This window comes from Lipophrys pholis (assembly GCF_963383615.2).
Source record: "Lipophrys pholis genome assembly, chromosome: 4".
Classification (NCBI taxonomy): domain Eukaryota; kingdom Metazoa; phylum Chordata; class Actinopteri; order Blenniiformes; family Blenniidae; genus Lipophrys; species Lipophrys pholis.
This window is the reverse complement of record NC_137637.1, coordinates 28799268-28811597: the sequence shown is the minus strand read 5'-3', so window position 1 is coordinate 28811597 and position 12330 is coordinate 28799268. Positions and strand designations below refer to the sequence as shown.

Sequence of the window (12330 nt, the reverse complement as noted above, 5' to 3'; positions counted from 1 at the left end):
GGTTACAACTTCATTCAATTATATTAATTAAATTAACAATTTGTTTAGAAAGTAATCACAGAAATAGAATAAAACAATAATTAATAAACCTAATTATAGACGAAGACAAAAAAAACAATGTAAACAAAGGTCTTTAGGCTATATTGTTGTGAAATGCTCCTCGCTTCCACGTGTTTCTCTGTCCGCTCCAAGTTTCTGCTTTGTGAGAAAAGGACATTTCCAGCCGTTCAGTGACAATCTTCTGGATGTTGTTCTGTTTGCCTCCACTGAACAACAACAAACAGGTGAGACGAGTTTTCACTGAGAAACAATGCGGCTCTGCTCGGAGGGGCGGAGACCAACTCAAACTGACAGCGGGGCCCCGCCCACTGTTTTCTTTTGAGAACGGATCCAACCAAACCATGCACCGCCTATTATATTCAGCATTTATAGCGGGAAAATAACAAAACTCAAGTATTTATTTTACGTTCCTAAAACTATTTAGACTACAACACATGCCGAAATAAACTTGTGAGTTTGTGGTTAACTTTTAATCAAGCGTGTTGTTCGTGCTACACCCCCCCCCCCTTCACTCCGGTGAGAATGGTTGAGCCCAGGTTTGAACTGAAGGTACAGTGGATGTAACGAGACTTTTAAACTGTAACGGACTTTTCCAACCACAACAAAACACCTTTACACCTCCCAAGTCTCAATAAGTTACCGACAGCAGGTAAGACAGACTTCAGATTGTTATATTTTCATGCATTTTGTGTTATTCATACAATATGTCCATTTGTTTTCTTCAAGTTCATTTATAAATTATTTATTACCTGTTCAGATTACACGTAATTCACAGCCACTCTTTATCTCACTGATTGATTTATGATATTCTCAGATCCCTGCTTGTGTTTGATTGAATGCAACATTTACATTTTTTGGAACTTGGAATGTCAAACAGCCATACAGGTTATTTGCAAGATTAATGTTTATTGGCCTTAATTCTGTTATAATTTCCCTCTGTCAAAAGTGATGTGGGCTAAGAAGAAATAAAAGGTTAGGGATTTTAGTCTATTTGTTTTTTAAATAAAGATTGCCAGCATTAATAGTCTTAACTCTGTTTTTTTTAATACTGTACCTGTTACAACACGGAACAAAATGTGCATTTTTACCAATTTAATGAGGACTTTAAATGTCTTAGAGTGTTTCTGAAATGCCAAATCAGAGAGAGGAGGCTGCTGATGACTCCCCTGCTGACCTTCCCCATCTGGAAAAACTGGACTCACCTGCAGGTACAGAGCTTAATCTTAGCACTTATTGTTTTCAGGCACGTTCAGGGACCATTAGTAATTGAATTATTACCACAGTGGCAGTTTTAATTATCTGTGTGGGTGTGTGTGTCCTGTCTGCGGTGTCAGGGAGCCCACCTACTGCCTCATTATCCAGTCTGATGGAGCTGGGAAATTGTGTTTCCAACCTGAGCCTCGCACATGAGATAGTGGTGAACCAAGACTTCAGCTTTGAACCCAAGAGCCCTCCTGCAGACAGGCAAGAAAGAAAGAAAAAAACAACACCTTGCTTCTCATGAAGTGATTGTTGTTATTCCTCACCAAATTGATGAATTGTTTAGATTCGCTCGAGTTGCTTTTCACTCGTTTCTCCTCCTGCAGCCTCGAGGGCAGGGTAACGGGGATCGTTCACCAGGCCTTCTGGGATTGTCTCCAGGAGCAGCTGAGCGCTGACCCTCCGAACTACGACCATGCTGTCCTCCTGCTGCAAGAAGTTAAGACTGTAAGTGTCCCCCCAAGGATCTCCGACTTCTCCATCCGTCGTCCGCAGCGGTACATATCCAGTTCAGGGTCGCGGAGGAGCTGGCAGGGCAGGCAACACTCTGAACGGATCACCGGTCCATCGCAGGACAAACTCACTCACATTAACGCCGACGGGCGGCGGGGAGTGACCAGTTAACCTCACACACATGTTTTTGTGGGAAGAAACTGGAGTAAACGGAGTGAAATCTACCTCACACGTACGGAGAAAATACAAACACCTTGCAGAAAGTACCGGAACTGGGAATATCTCACTGTAGTGCTATTGTACGACCCTGACCTCTGATTTCAGATAAGATGAGACCAGACAGCAGCTTAACATTGTACAAATACTTAGAGACAGACAGGATGGTTGCACATAAGAAAAAATACACACTATGTCTATACACATAAGATATGTGTATAGACATATCCATACAATATCCAGTGATCAAAACAACCTATAAAGGCTCCTACAGACTTACAAGTTTTGATTAATCCGTGCTACACTGTCAGTGTAGATTTCATTTTGACTGCATGACGTTGCTCTCAAGAGATTTTTAACTAACTTAACTGGAAGGATCATAATTCCTCGGCTGACACTTTTATATTTGTTTTCCTTTCCTAAGCAACACTAATGATGCAGGATGTTATCTCAGTCGCCTGCTCGGTCCAACATGGAAGTGTAGATAAAGATGTTCGCGATTTGCATGAGCAGCGAAACGTTATTAAATCCCTCTTTCTATGTGTGAATTGATGGAATGGAATCTGTTTGACACAAGCACATTAAAAGCAAATGCAGCTTTTGTTTATCTTATTTATTTCTTTTTTGCCATTAGATGCTTTTCTCCCTGCTCCTGCCCCGTCACGTCCGACTGAGATCTCGGCTGGACGAGGTGCTGGACATGGAGCTGATCCGCCAGGAGGTCGATCACGGCGCTTTGGACCTCCACAGGCTGGCTGGGTTTGTCGTCGGCCTCATGGCGTCCCTGTGCGCTCCTGTGCGTGACGCCGAGGTCAGCGCACTGCGGGACCTCCGGGACCCTGTGGAACTCCTGAGGTAAGAGGCAGATTCACGCCGCCTTTCCCCCCCCCCCAACAGTGTTGCCTGACATCCGGGTTATCTGTTCCTGTCTGCTCCGCGTCCTCTTGATGGGATTCAGCACTCATTACCGTGAACACTGCCGACTTGAAAGACAATTATTGACCCCCATTGACATTAAGCCTGAGCCACAGAAGATCAATAATTAAAGGACCTTTGCTGTATCAAAGCAAATACATGGGAAGTTGATCGTGAGTCAGAGCCTTGATAAACTGATGAAAGAATTTTCGCATCGTAGGAGTCGGTGCATTAGGATTCACCTACTGAGCAACAGTCAGTGTCGGAAGCTTCTTTACCTGGGGTGAGGAGAAGAACTGGGTCAGTGCCGAGTGGTCCCAAGTCCTGGAAAGTCCACTTTGCATTTCCTTGAAATCAATTCCCCAGAGCTTGGAGAAAGAGTGAAGCGGCTCAGAGTAGAAACTTGTGCGTCCTCCAGCGTGAAGCGTCCAGAGTCGGAGGTGACCCGGGTAACCCGGGGGACACCGCTAAAATCTGACCGGACCCCCCCCTCAGGTGATTGACAATGTGCTGAGAGACGCACAATAAGAATAGAATAAAGGTTCAAGTTGGCTGTCTGGTACGTATCAAGAACAAACTACTTGAATCCATCAAACTTAAGTGTTATACGTGTTTCCTGATCAGTTTGATTGATGAATAGTTGTCATTAGTTGCATGTGTAGGTGAGGAGGGATTTTGTCTCAGACAGTTCAACCGTGCAAGTTTTGAAGTGATGACAGGCTTTACAGGAGTATTAGGATAATATACATCATAGCAAGTATATTCACAGACTTTAAATCAACTCAGTTCATACTAGTTCAGTTCTATACTAGTTGGCCAGTTGATTTTACAGGACAGGAAGGTTCAGATTGATCTATTTTAATCTCGATGTGTAACCAGACAAGATATTTGTCGACAGATTTGATAAAGACGTTGCCACTCCGGGGCTGCGCCGAGCTCCAAACCCTGAGGCCATCAACTAACAGACGTGTGTACAAACAGAGCGTTGAGTTAGTCTTGACTCCATATCAAGATGTTTGAAATGGTATATATTTTTTGAAATTATGTTTGCGGATCTTAATTTTATAACATGGAAGAATTCAAGGGGAGATATTATGGAAGAATCACTTGTGGATTACCTGAAGAATAAATCCATACTTTAAAAAAAATGTAATTCTTATTATTCTTATCATATATAACCTGACCGGTCCATAATCATCAGATTTGGCTTTATTTTTGTGTTCCTCCACCCACAGGCCAGAAATACACTCACTGTGTTTTGGTCTTTTTTTCGACAATGTCCTGCAAACATTAAGAGGAAAGAAATATTCTATGTTTATTTATTTATTTATTTTTTTGGGGGGGGGGGGGGGGTTCGTCACTAAAATTACACCATAAGGCCAACTTCTGAAAAATATCCATTTGTCAATCTCATTTAATAAGAGTGTTTTTTACATAATTACTTTGGTATTTTGTACTATTTTCTGTTTGTTCCCACCTAGCATCAAGCCACCTTTTATCCGTCGGTACGCAAAAGAGCAATGATGGATAAAAAAAAAATTATACAAATCGATGCAAAGAAATCTATAAATTAGTATTTAACTATGGAAGTTGCCTTTAGCAGCAATGCGACAGTTATTCTAACATTAGCTTTTGATTTATTACAGAGTGACTTTACTAAACAGCACAAAGCACTCCATACAAACGGTTGATCTGCTGGTCGCCGGCGCACAAACACACGTCCTGAACTGAACCGACCTCAATTCGAGAAGCGGTCCCACAGCTGGACGCCAAGCAGCAGTGGTGCCGTCACTCGGCAGGACGCGCTTTCAGCCTCTTCATCTTTATTTGATCAACGGTAGTTTGAGATTGTCGGCGCGTTGTAGCTTCTTCCGGCTCCGACGTCAGCCTCGTCGTCTCAGTGAAACATGGCGGTTGCCATCGAAGAGGAGGAAGAGGAGCTGCTAATGTACAGTCAACCTGACGAGTGCCTGTCATTTCAGGGTGAAATTACACCATCAGAAGCATGTTAGTAAAATGTCGCCACTGTTTGGAAAGAGCAGAAAATGTCCCTTTTAAAGTGTCTTACTTTATTTTTTACTTTACTTTTTATTTATAGGTTTGAATCCGAGTGAACGTTTCCACGTTTCCAACTCAGATTTAAGATCAGCTTTCTTCTTGATAATGTGGGGTGAATATATTTGGGTTAGTGTGAAGGTCAGACGTTCACTTCTCTCACTTCAGCTCGGGTTACCTATCAATAATGTTGATTTTTTATCACCGTTCAAAAAAACAAAAACAAGCAACCATAAATGGTACTATTTATGCCGTTTGTCCTCAGGGAGATCTTCCGCGTCTTGGGGCTGATGAAGACGGACATGGTTAATTTCACCATCCAGAGCCTGAGGCCTCACCTGATGCAAAAGGCCGCCCAGTACGAGAGAGCCAAGTTCCAGCAGATCCTGGAGAAGCAGCCAGGTGAGGAGGAGTTGGATGAGGAAGGTGACTGCGAGCACAACGCCAATGCTCGCTGGATCAATCAAATAAATTCTGTCCCCCTCCGCTGTCAAGACATTTTCTTAGCTGCGCAGCCCGTCGGTGAACTTCTTGGCTCAGATATTCCGCCCAAGTAAAGCCGGCTAATCGGAGTCGTTGTCACGGCGACAAAGCTGCCGCTGCTGACATAGTCGTGTTGGTTTGCATCATTAAGATCCTCATCAAAACTTGTTTTTTTGTTGTTGTTGTTTCACACCGGTGGCGTCACTGAGCACCAATGTTGTTGGCAAATTGTGGAGAAATGAATGATATTAGTTGAGCTGATGTTGTGCTTGATAAATTTATTGTAGAAAGAAGCAAATGTCCAGACGTTTGTTGATAGTTTTATATAATTTACTCATTAGTTTGCAACTTTACAACTAGAATACAATTTATTTATTTATTTATTTTTTCTGCTGTAAGAAGTCTTCTTGAACAAACAGGTCATTATGTGTCTCCTTCGTTAGATATTTTCTGCTTGTGGGGGGTAAAAAAAAAAAAAAGGGTTAATCCACATCCAAGCCGACCTTCAGTTAGTCCGGTGACACAACAGTTTAACGTATGGCTTTACATTTTTCCACTTTTCTTCAGATTCTCTCGACAATACCGCCGTTTGGCTTCAGGCAGCAGCGTCACAGGAAGCGTCAGCGCCGCCCGATTGTCCCTCCGCTGCAGGTCGGGGTCCTCTCAGCGCCACCGCTGTCCTCAACAGGGCCTACATGCGTCTCCTCCGCTGGGACCCGCAGGACCAGAAATATCCCGAGGTCAGCCGGCGACTGACAAAATGGCGCCGCGCCGCTCATTAGGCCGGGTGATATTTTATTGATTCGGAGGGGAGAGTTCGGTTTCCCCTGCGCGCTCCTCGTCACCCCGCTGCATGTTGAAGCGTTTGACAAACACATTAGAGCTCCTGCAGAACAGCAGCTCCGGAGCGGTTTTATCAGATGTACTGTCACTTCAACTCAAATATTCATCCGTCGGCTTCCAGGAGGTTCTAAACGCCTTCACTTGAGTTTCATTTAGGAAAGTTAGTTTTTGTCTCACCCCTTTGCTGCCGTTCAACCAAGCTGTGCGTTTAAAATAATTTATTTATTGACATTTACCTATTTTATTCTCCCAAAAAATAAAATTATTCATATTTTTGGGGGGCAAAAATAATGAATTGATTTCCCCATTAGGTTTTGCAAAGTCTGTCTGTGGGCCATTCGTTTATCTCGCTCAATAGATCTGATTGCGTGACAAATTAAATCATTTATTAAATCATCTAACTAAAGGAAGAGCAACATAATGCCACAACATCGGAGGTTTATTCCTGGAAGATTGTGGATTAGGTGATGTGTTTGAAGGGGGATTAATTGAAGAACCCACTACTCACTTGAACAACAGTTTGACCTGAAAACAAATAAAATTATTCTTTAATTACAAACAGTAGAGCGCCAGATTCAGACTTGGTATAAAAAAAAAAAAAAGAATTCCTGCTATGGCTTCAGTTGTAGTTGTATCAGCTAAATGACAGTTACACACAATATTTTGGCTTCAATACATATTAATGGGGTCAAATGTGAATGTCAGCTTATATAAGCACATATATTTTCTTCTAACAAATCATTGTGGTGTGAAACGTAGTTTTGTAGCTGAGTTCAACCGATATTTTGCTCATTTCGAACGCCCGTTTATTCATTGAAACCAGATTGTCTGAGTTGATCGTCCTCGACCGGCTGAAAACAACCTCCTGGTCGGGTGTAATTGTAGGTGACCGCGCGGTGCAGCCGTCAGTTGGTTTCGTTGTATTACCGTGACGTGTCATGTGACCCCCCCCCCCCGACCTTCCCTCCACACAGACTGTGCTGATGGACAGAGCCCGCCTGGACACTTTAGGCCAGCGGCTCCGGACGCTGGTCCTGGAGGCGTCGGTGCTGCTCCTGACCAACGCTCATTGCGGGGCCGCCATTTTCTCCCTGCAGGGCTTTGTAGGTAAACTCAGGCAGTCCGTCGCTGCCCTGCTGGAGGGCAGTCACACCAGGTAAGAGGAGGCTATGGTGATGCATGTACCGGCTGTCACGGGGAACCGTTATCGTATGAGGAGGAAACCAATGGAGGTGACAGGAGGCAACTAACTTGTCAGAACAAATCCGGCTAACCTCATTCTTTCTGTTCAGGAGCAGCCCCGTCATGATTAGTGGATGAATGTGGAACAGCGGCCTGTAATATTCCACACTCAGGGCCGGGCTGCAATAAAACCTTAGCACAGGCTGCTTCCTTAATCACCTTTATTAAAATGTAGTTTTATTTAATCTGAGTGCCTTCAGAGAGACCTATGTTATTACTTCCATTTGTCTCAGGGCTCTTTAGTTAGCACTCTTTATAAATGGATGAATTCATGGGCCTGCAACCTAATGCTCACCTAATAATAAAGCCTGCTGGTTTACTGGTCTAATGCGGTTTGGTTTCTGCAGGGAGGCTGAGCTGAAGGAAGCCTTGCTGGGGCTCGGGGAGACGGTGCTGCAGCGTGTGGCTGAAGGTCTGAGCACCCAGGGCGGAGCGGCGCTGCCCGAGGAGAGCCAGGACCTGCTGAAGGGCCAAATATCTGAGCTGTGGAAGGAAAACCATCCTGTTCGCACCCTCATAGGTCAGACATGAACCCAAATCTGCTCTTTTTAAACAAGTTCGCCTTGTATATTTAGGTGCGCGAGTACGTAATGCGGGATGTTGGAAATATTTACGTCAGTTTTAAGTGTTTTGAAAGAGGAAGCTCGGTGTCCGTGGCCGAGAATGATACTTTGGGTTAAGAATATCTTCTCAATTAAAACAACTTTTAAAAAGTCACATAGTTCTGCCTGTAAAAAAAAAAAAAAAAAAAGATAAAGATAAATAATTGTTGTTCTTTATATGGAAAAGCTACTTTCACAGCAAACTTACATTTATTTACAATATCTGGTCTATCTGACATGAAAATGTTAAAAAAGAAAAGCAAATTCTTGTCATATATCATCATAATACTGATTTTCAGTGCTTTTCTTTCGACAAAGTATTTTGTCTGAAGAAATATTAACAGGAAACATGCTTTCTTCTCATCAGATATCTAAATTTTGAGACATTGCAATTTCTTAAAGCTCTGAAGTTGCAGGATATTTTAAGCGTTTTGTTTTTTGAAATTTTTATTTTCTTTCTCGATAAGATTGACTCCAGGCTCAGAATCTGAATCTGCCCATGTAGGCCCGTAAACCAAAACTTGCCTTGAGACACACATTTGATGACAAACGGCAGACATCATTTCATTTGTGAATGGCTCACATGTTGTTATGCGACACGAGAAAGGCCGGGTTTGCGTTATCGCCGTCCAGTACTTGGCCGTGAGCAGGGCTGACTCCTCTCCTCTCCCACCCTCCCTCCCTCCCTCCCTCCATCGAACGTAGGAGAAAGAGTACGGGACTTCCTCCAGGCCATGCTGCAGGGCGGTCCTGCTAAAAGGAGTCCAGAGCTGCCTTCTCCCCTCGGGCTGGTGAGTGCGGAGCTGGCTGAGCTGGGGACGGCCTTTGGGCGAATTGTCCACTTCAACCGAACAGTCTTTGGCCCTTTCTACGCACCGATCCTCAGAAAGCTGCTGTTCCCTCCAGGAGAGCTCGACACTGTGGAGGACTCGCGCTAAGCTGGGGGTGGGGGTGGGGATGGGGGTGGGGGGTATCCTGCACTTTGGAGTGTAAATACAGAAGATTACATCTTTCATCGAAGAAAAAAACAAAACAAAACATGCAGTTAGTCGTCACACCCAGATTTAAGACGAGGCAGGTGAATTCATTTTCCTTTTTCTGCCGCTTTATGAACTTTTACAGGCTCCAGAGAAGGAACGTTTCCGTTAGATGTTAGGACAGAGAAGTTCAAATCACAGCAGGAGGCAGAAGCTGAATGACAATTCTATTATATGCATTTTCATAACAACTCTGAATGCATTATCAAAAAAAAAAACAAAGGATTCTGTAAAGGACAGAAATAACAGGAGTTACTTGGAAGTGAGTAAAAGATGAGATTCAGTTTCAGTCATAACAAACAGACTGAAACGTTTTGTTTTGTTTCTTTTCTAGAACAGATTACCAAAGACAATAATGCTCACAGTTTGTAAATAACACTCTCACTATGTAGCTGGTTATCCTTATGGTTACAGATGTTTATGTATAACCTTTTGGCACTTTTTTTGTTTGTATTTTCTGTCTATTTGCACCTCAGAATTTAAACCAAAGATATGCTCAAGTGTTTCCTGCAGTTGTTGACATTAGTGGCGGTGGATTTCACACAAATTCAATCATTCCAATCAAATGGATTCAATTGTAAATGATAATTATGGTTTTGTTGTTGCTTTTTTTGTTGTTGTTGTTGTTTTTTGTCTCAGACAGCACTTATTAAAGACCAAAGAAGAAGAAAAAAAGTCAAACTTTTCATGCACAAAAAAGGAAAGAAAAAATAAAACCCTGATCCGTCGAGCCGAACTGTGAGTCAGCAAAGTAAACTGAGTCATATTAGTACGGACTTGGTGCAGTAGTTCCCCTCCTGCAGCTTCAGGAGGTCCTCGGTTTCTCCTTATTGCCGTTCAGCGTGACGATGATTTACCAGACTCTTGCTTGTTTAGCGGAAATTCATCACGGTTGAACTCGCGGCGCCGTTGACGACCGCGGTAACCGTGGGCACCGAGATTAATCTGCAGATCGGGCGGCTCGAGTCGTACAAATTAGCATTCTGATTAATCGTGGTGTGGTTAAGAATCGTTTTGGAGAAATATTAATTGCATTCTCTAAAATTGGAACATTTAATTTCTCCAGTGGATTTATTGACATCGATCAGCAGGCGAGACGCTCGATGTGCTGGTTTGTTTTCAGCGGGAGGACTAGAACAATTTCAAGAAAGGGAACTTCAAAAAAACGACAAGGTTAAATGTGTAAGAACGAGAGGGGCTTTTAAGTCGGATCAGAATTTGGGGGACTTAAAAGCCAGTCTATACATATTTATTATAGAAATAACTGGTGGCAACTGCATCCCGGCATTAGATGAGTTCTTCACTCACAAATCAAGCAAACACAAGGAGCTTAAATATGATTCTGCAGTACAGAAAACAAATACACAAATAAAAAGGTATCCAGGAGCGTCGCTTTCTAAACCGTTCTCGAGGTTTGAGCAGAACAAATGAAAAGTCACCAGAGTTGAACTCGCCACAGAATGTCCTGCGAGCTGCGGAAAACAAACCGTGTCCTCTTAAGAGCACTTTCTGCTGCTATGGAAGTCTTCCTCACATCCTCGCCAGGGAATAACTTTAGAGTTTAACGTATTTCTGATCATCCGGCATCGAAGCCCGGACTCTCTTGCAGTGAGAAAACTTGTTTCCTTTAATCGGAACTTAAAATTCTCATTTTGGCCGCTAAAAATGTCTTCATCTTCCTACTTCACTATTTGCTTATCAAGATATTTTCTTTCATAAAAAAAAAAAACGTTTCCTGATGTGCTTCTCATTTCAATTTGGAAAAAAAATGTCATTTCTTAAACGTACAACCGAGTGTGTTTCCATATCTTTTGAGGACCCTTGAACCCTTGGACGGCGTGAAAAAAAAAAAAACCCGGCATCAGCAATTAATGCTTTTCAAAGTTCACCAGACACTCAGACGCTGATCTCTGCCACTTTCAACGCAATGAGAGACGCGAGAGGCACAAATTCTCCAGCTAATCGTTTGTTTAGATTGAAAGTTGCACCACCCACTAATCTCGTCAGCTGGGGGGGAAACACTTCGAGCATAATTGTACAATAATTGTCGTGTTGTTATATTTTGCCACTTTAATATTTAAACAGCTGGCGTGAACGATTGTGTTTTAATCTACTCGGTCGCGTAAAGAGGAAAAGCAACGCTGACAACAGACTTGAGAGGGATTCTTTAAGTCTTTGTATTATTTAATTTCATTAATATAATATTGCTTTGAAATTCGAAACAGTATCACATTTTCATTGACAAACCATACTCTGTCCACAAACATGGGCAAAGCATTGTATGCTGGTACAGTTTTTATTTTTTTATTTTTTTTACTTCTTTTTGCTCTACAATTTCTTACCCTTGAATAATTCCCACAGTTACTATCTTCAATAGACCTGAATCAATAGAAATGCTCATTAATGGTCTACGGTGCTCTAAACATTACAGTACCTACATGACAAGATCAGAGAGTCGTATGAAGGCCAGGAAATAGACTCGCCCTTTCTGACTGACCTTTCTCAAGACAGGAGTGATACACGGGTCCTGTTTATCCAGTGAGGGGGTGACCACAGGTCAGGGTTGGTCTGTGTGTTGGGATTCATCTCAGGGGCCGGTGGAGGAGCAGGGGATATACAGAGTGAGATCTAAATGTCAAGAGTAGCGCTGGTTGGTCGGCCCTGCACATTGCGTAAGGCTTACCTCTCTCTCTCTCTCTCTCTTTCTTTCTCGTCCTCTCTCTACCTCTTTTTCCACTGCCCTGCCCACTAAACTCAACACACGCAAAGAACACACTCACATCGGCTGCTCCCCTTCAACTCACAGCTTGGTATCCGGAAACTTGAACGCTGGGGCGAGCTACACAAGGAAAACATCAATGTTAAAAAAGACTGGTACATGCACAGCCACATCATGCCACCAAAACTTGCTTTAAATAGCTTGCTGCTCATTAAAGTGTAATGCTTTTTATATTGTGCATCCATACTAGAGCAGGTCGTCTTGGTGACACACACACAAAAAGAAAAAACAATGGAAGAACATACGTGACAAATATGTTGGAGGAATGCTGACGGTGGTGGGGGCGGGGGGGAGATGGCGATGGGTTGCGGTATGGGCGTATGAACGGGGGGGACGTAAAAAGCAAATGGCAAGATGAGCGAGGAAGAGACGAGACACTACTACA

At 43.0% G+C, this 12330-nt stretch overlaps 1 protein-coding gene across 2 annotated transcripts; it reads left to right on the top strand.

Annotated features, from left to right (window-relative positions):
- The first annotated feature begins 600 nt into the window (after nucleotides 1-600).
- LOC308108744 (T-complex protein 11-like protein 1) lies at nucleotides 601-12115 on the top strand. Of its 2 annotated transcripts, XM_080461936.1 has the most exons (11): nucleotides 601-709; nucleotides 1178-1268; nucleotides 1395-1524; nucleotides 1647-1767; nucleotides 2624-2844; nucleotides 5225-5361; nucleotides 6010-6182; nucleotides 7260-7441; nucleotides 7875-8047; nucleotides 8835-8920; nucleotides 11936-12115. In XM_080461936.1, the coding sequence occupies exons 2-11, from the start codon at nucleotides 1190-1192 to the stop codon at nucleotides 11990-11992; spliced, it is 1359 nt and encodes a 452-aa protein (XP_080318062.1). In that variant the 5' UTR covers nucleotides 601-709; nucleotides 1178-1189; the 3' UTR covers nucleotides 11993-12115. The 2 variants fall into 2 exon arrangements, with proteins under 2 accessions (XP_080318062.1, XP_080318061.1); XM_080461935.1 differs by lacking the exon at nucleotides 11936-12115 and having other exon boundaries at nucleotides 628-709; nucleotides 8835-9859.
- Nucleotides 12116-12330: the final 215 nt, after the last annotated feature.

Excerpts from the sequence above, each read along its gene's own strand:
- LOC308108744 (XM_080461935.1), top strand. The coding sequence starts at position 1,190 with ATGCCAAATCAGAGAGAGGAGGCTGCTGATGACTCCCCTGCTGACCTT. Across the intron at positions 1,768-2,623 it reads TGCTGCAAGAAGTTAAGACT|ATGCTTTTCTCCCTGCTCCT; the intron begins GTAAGTGTCCCC and ends TTTTGCCATTAG. Across the intron at positions 6,183-7,259 it reads AGGACCAGAAATATCCCGAG|ACTGTGCTGATGGACAGAGC; the intron begins GTCAGCCGGCGA and ends CCCTCCACACAG.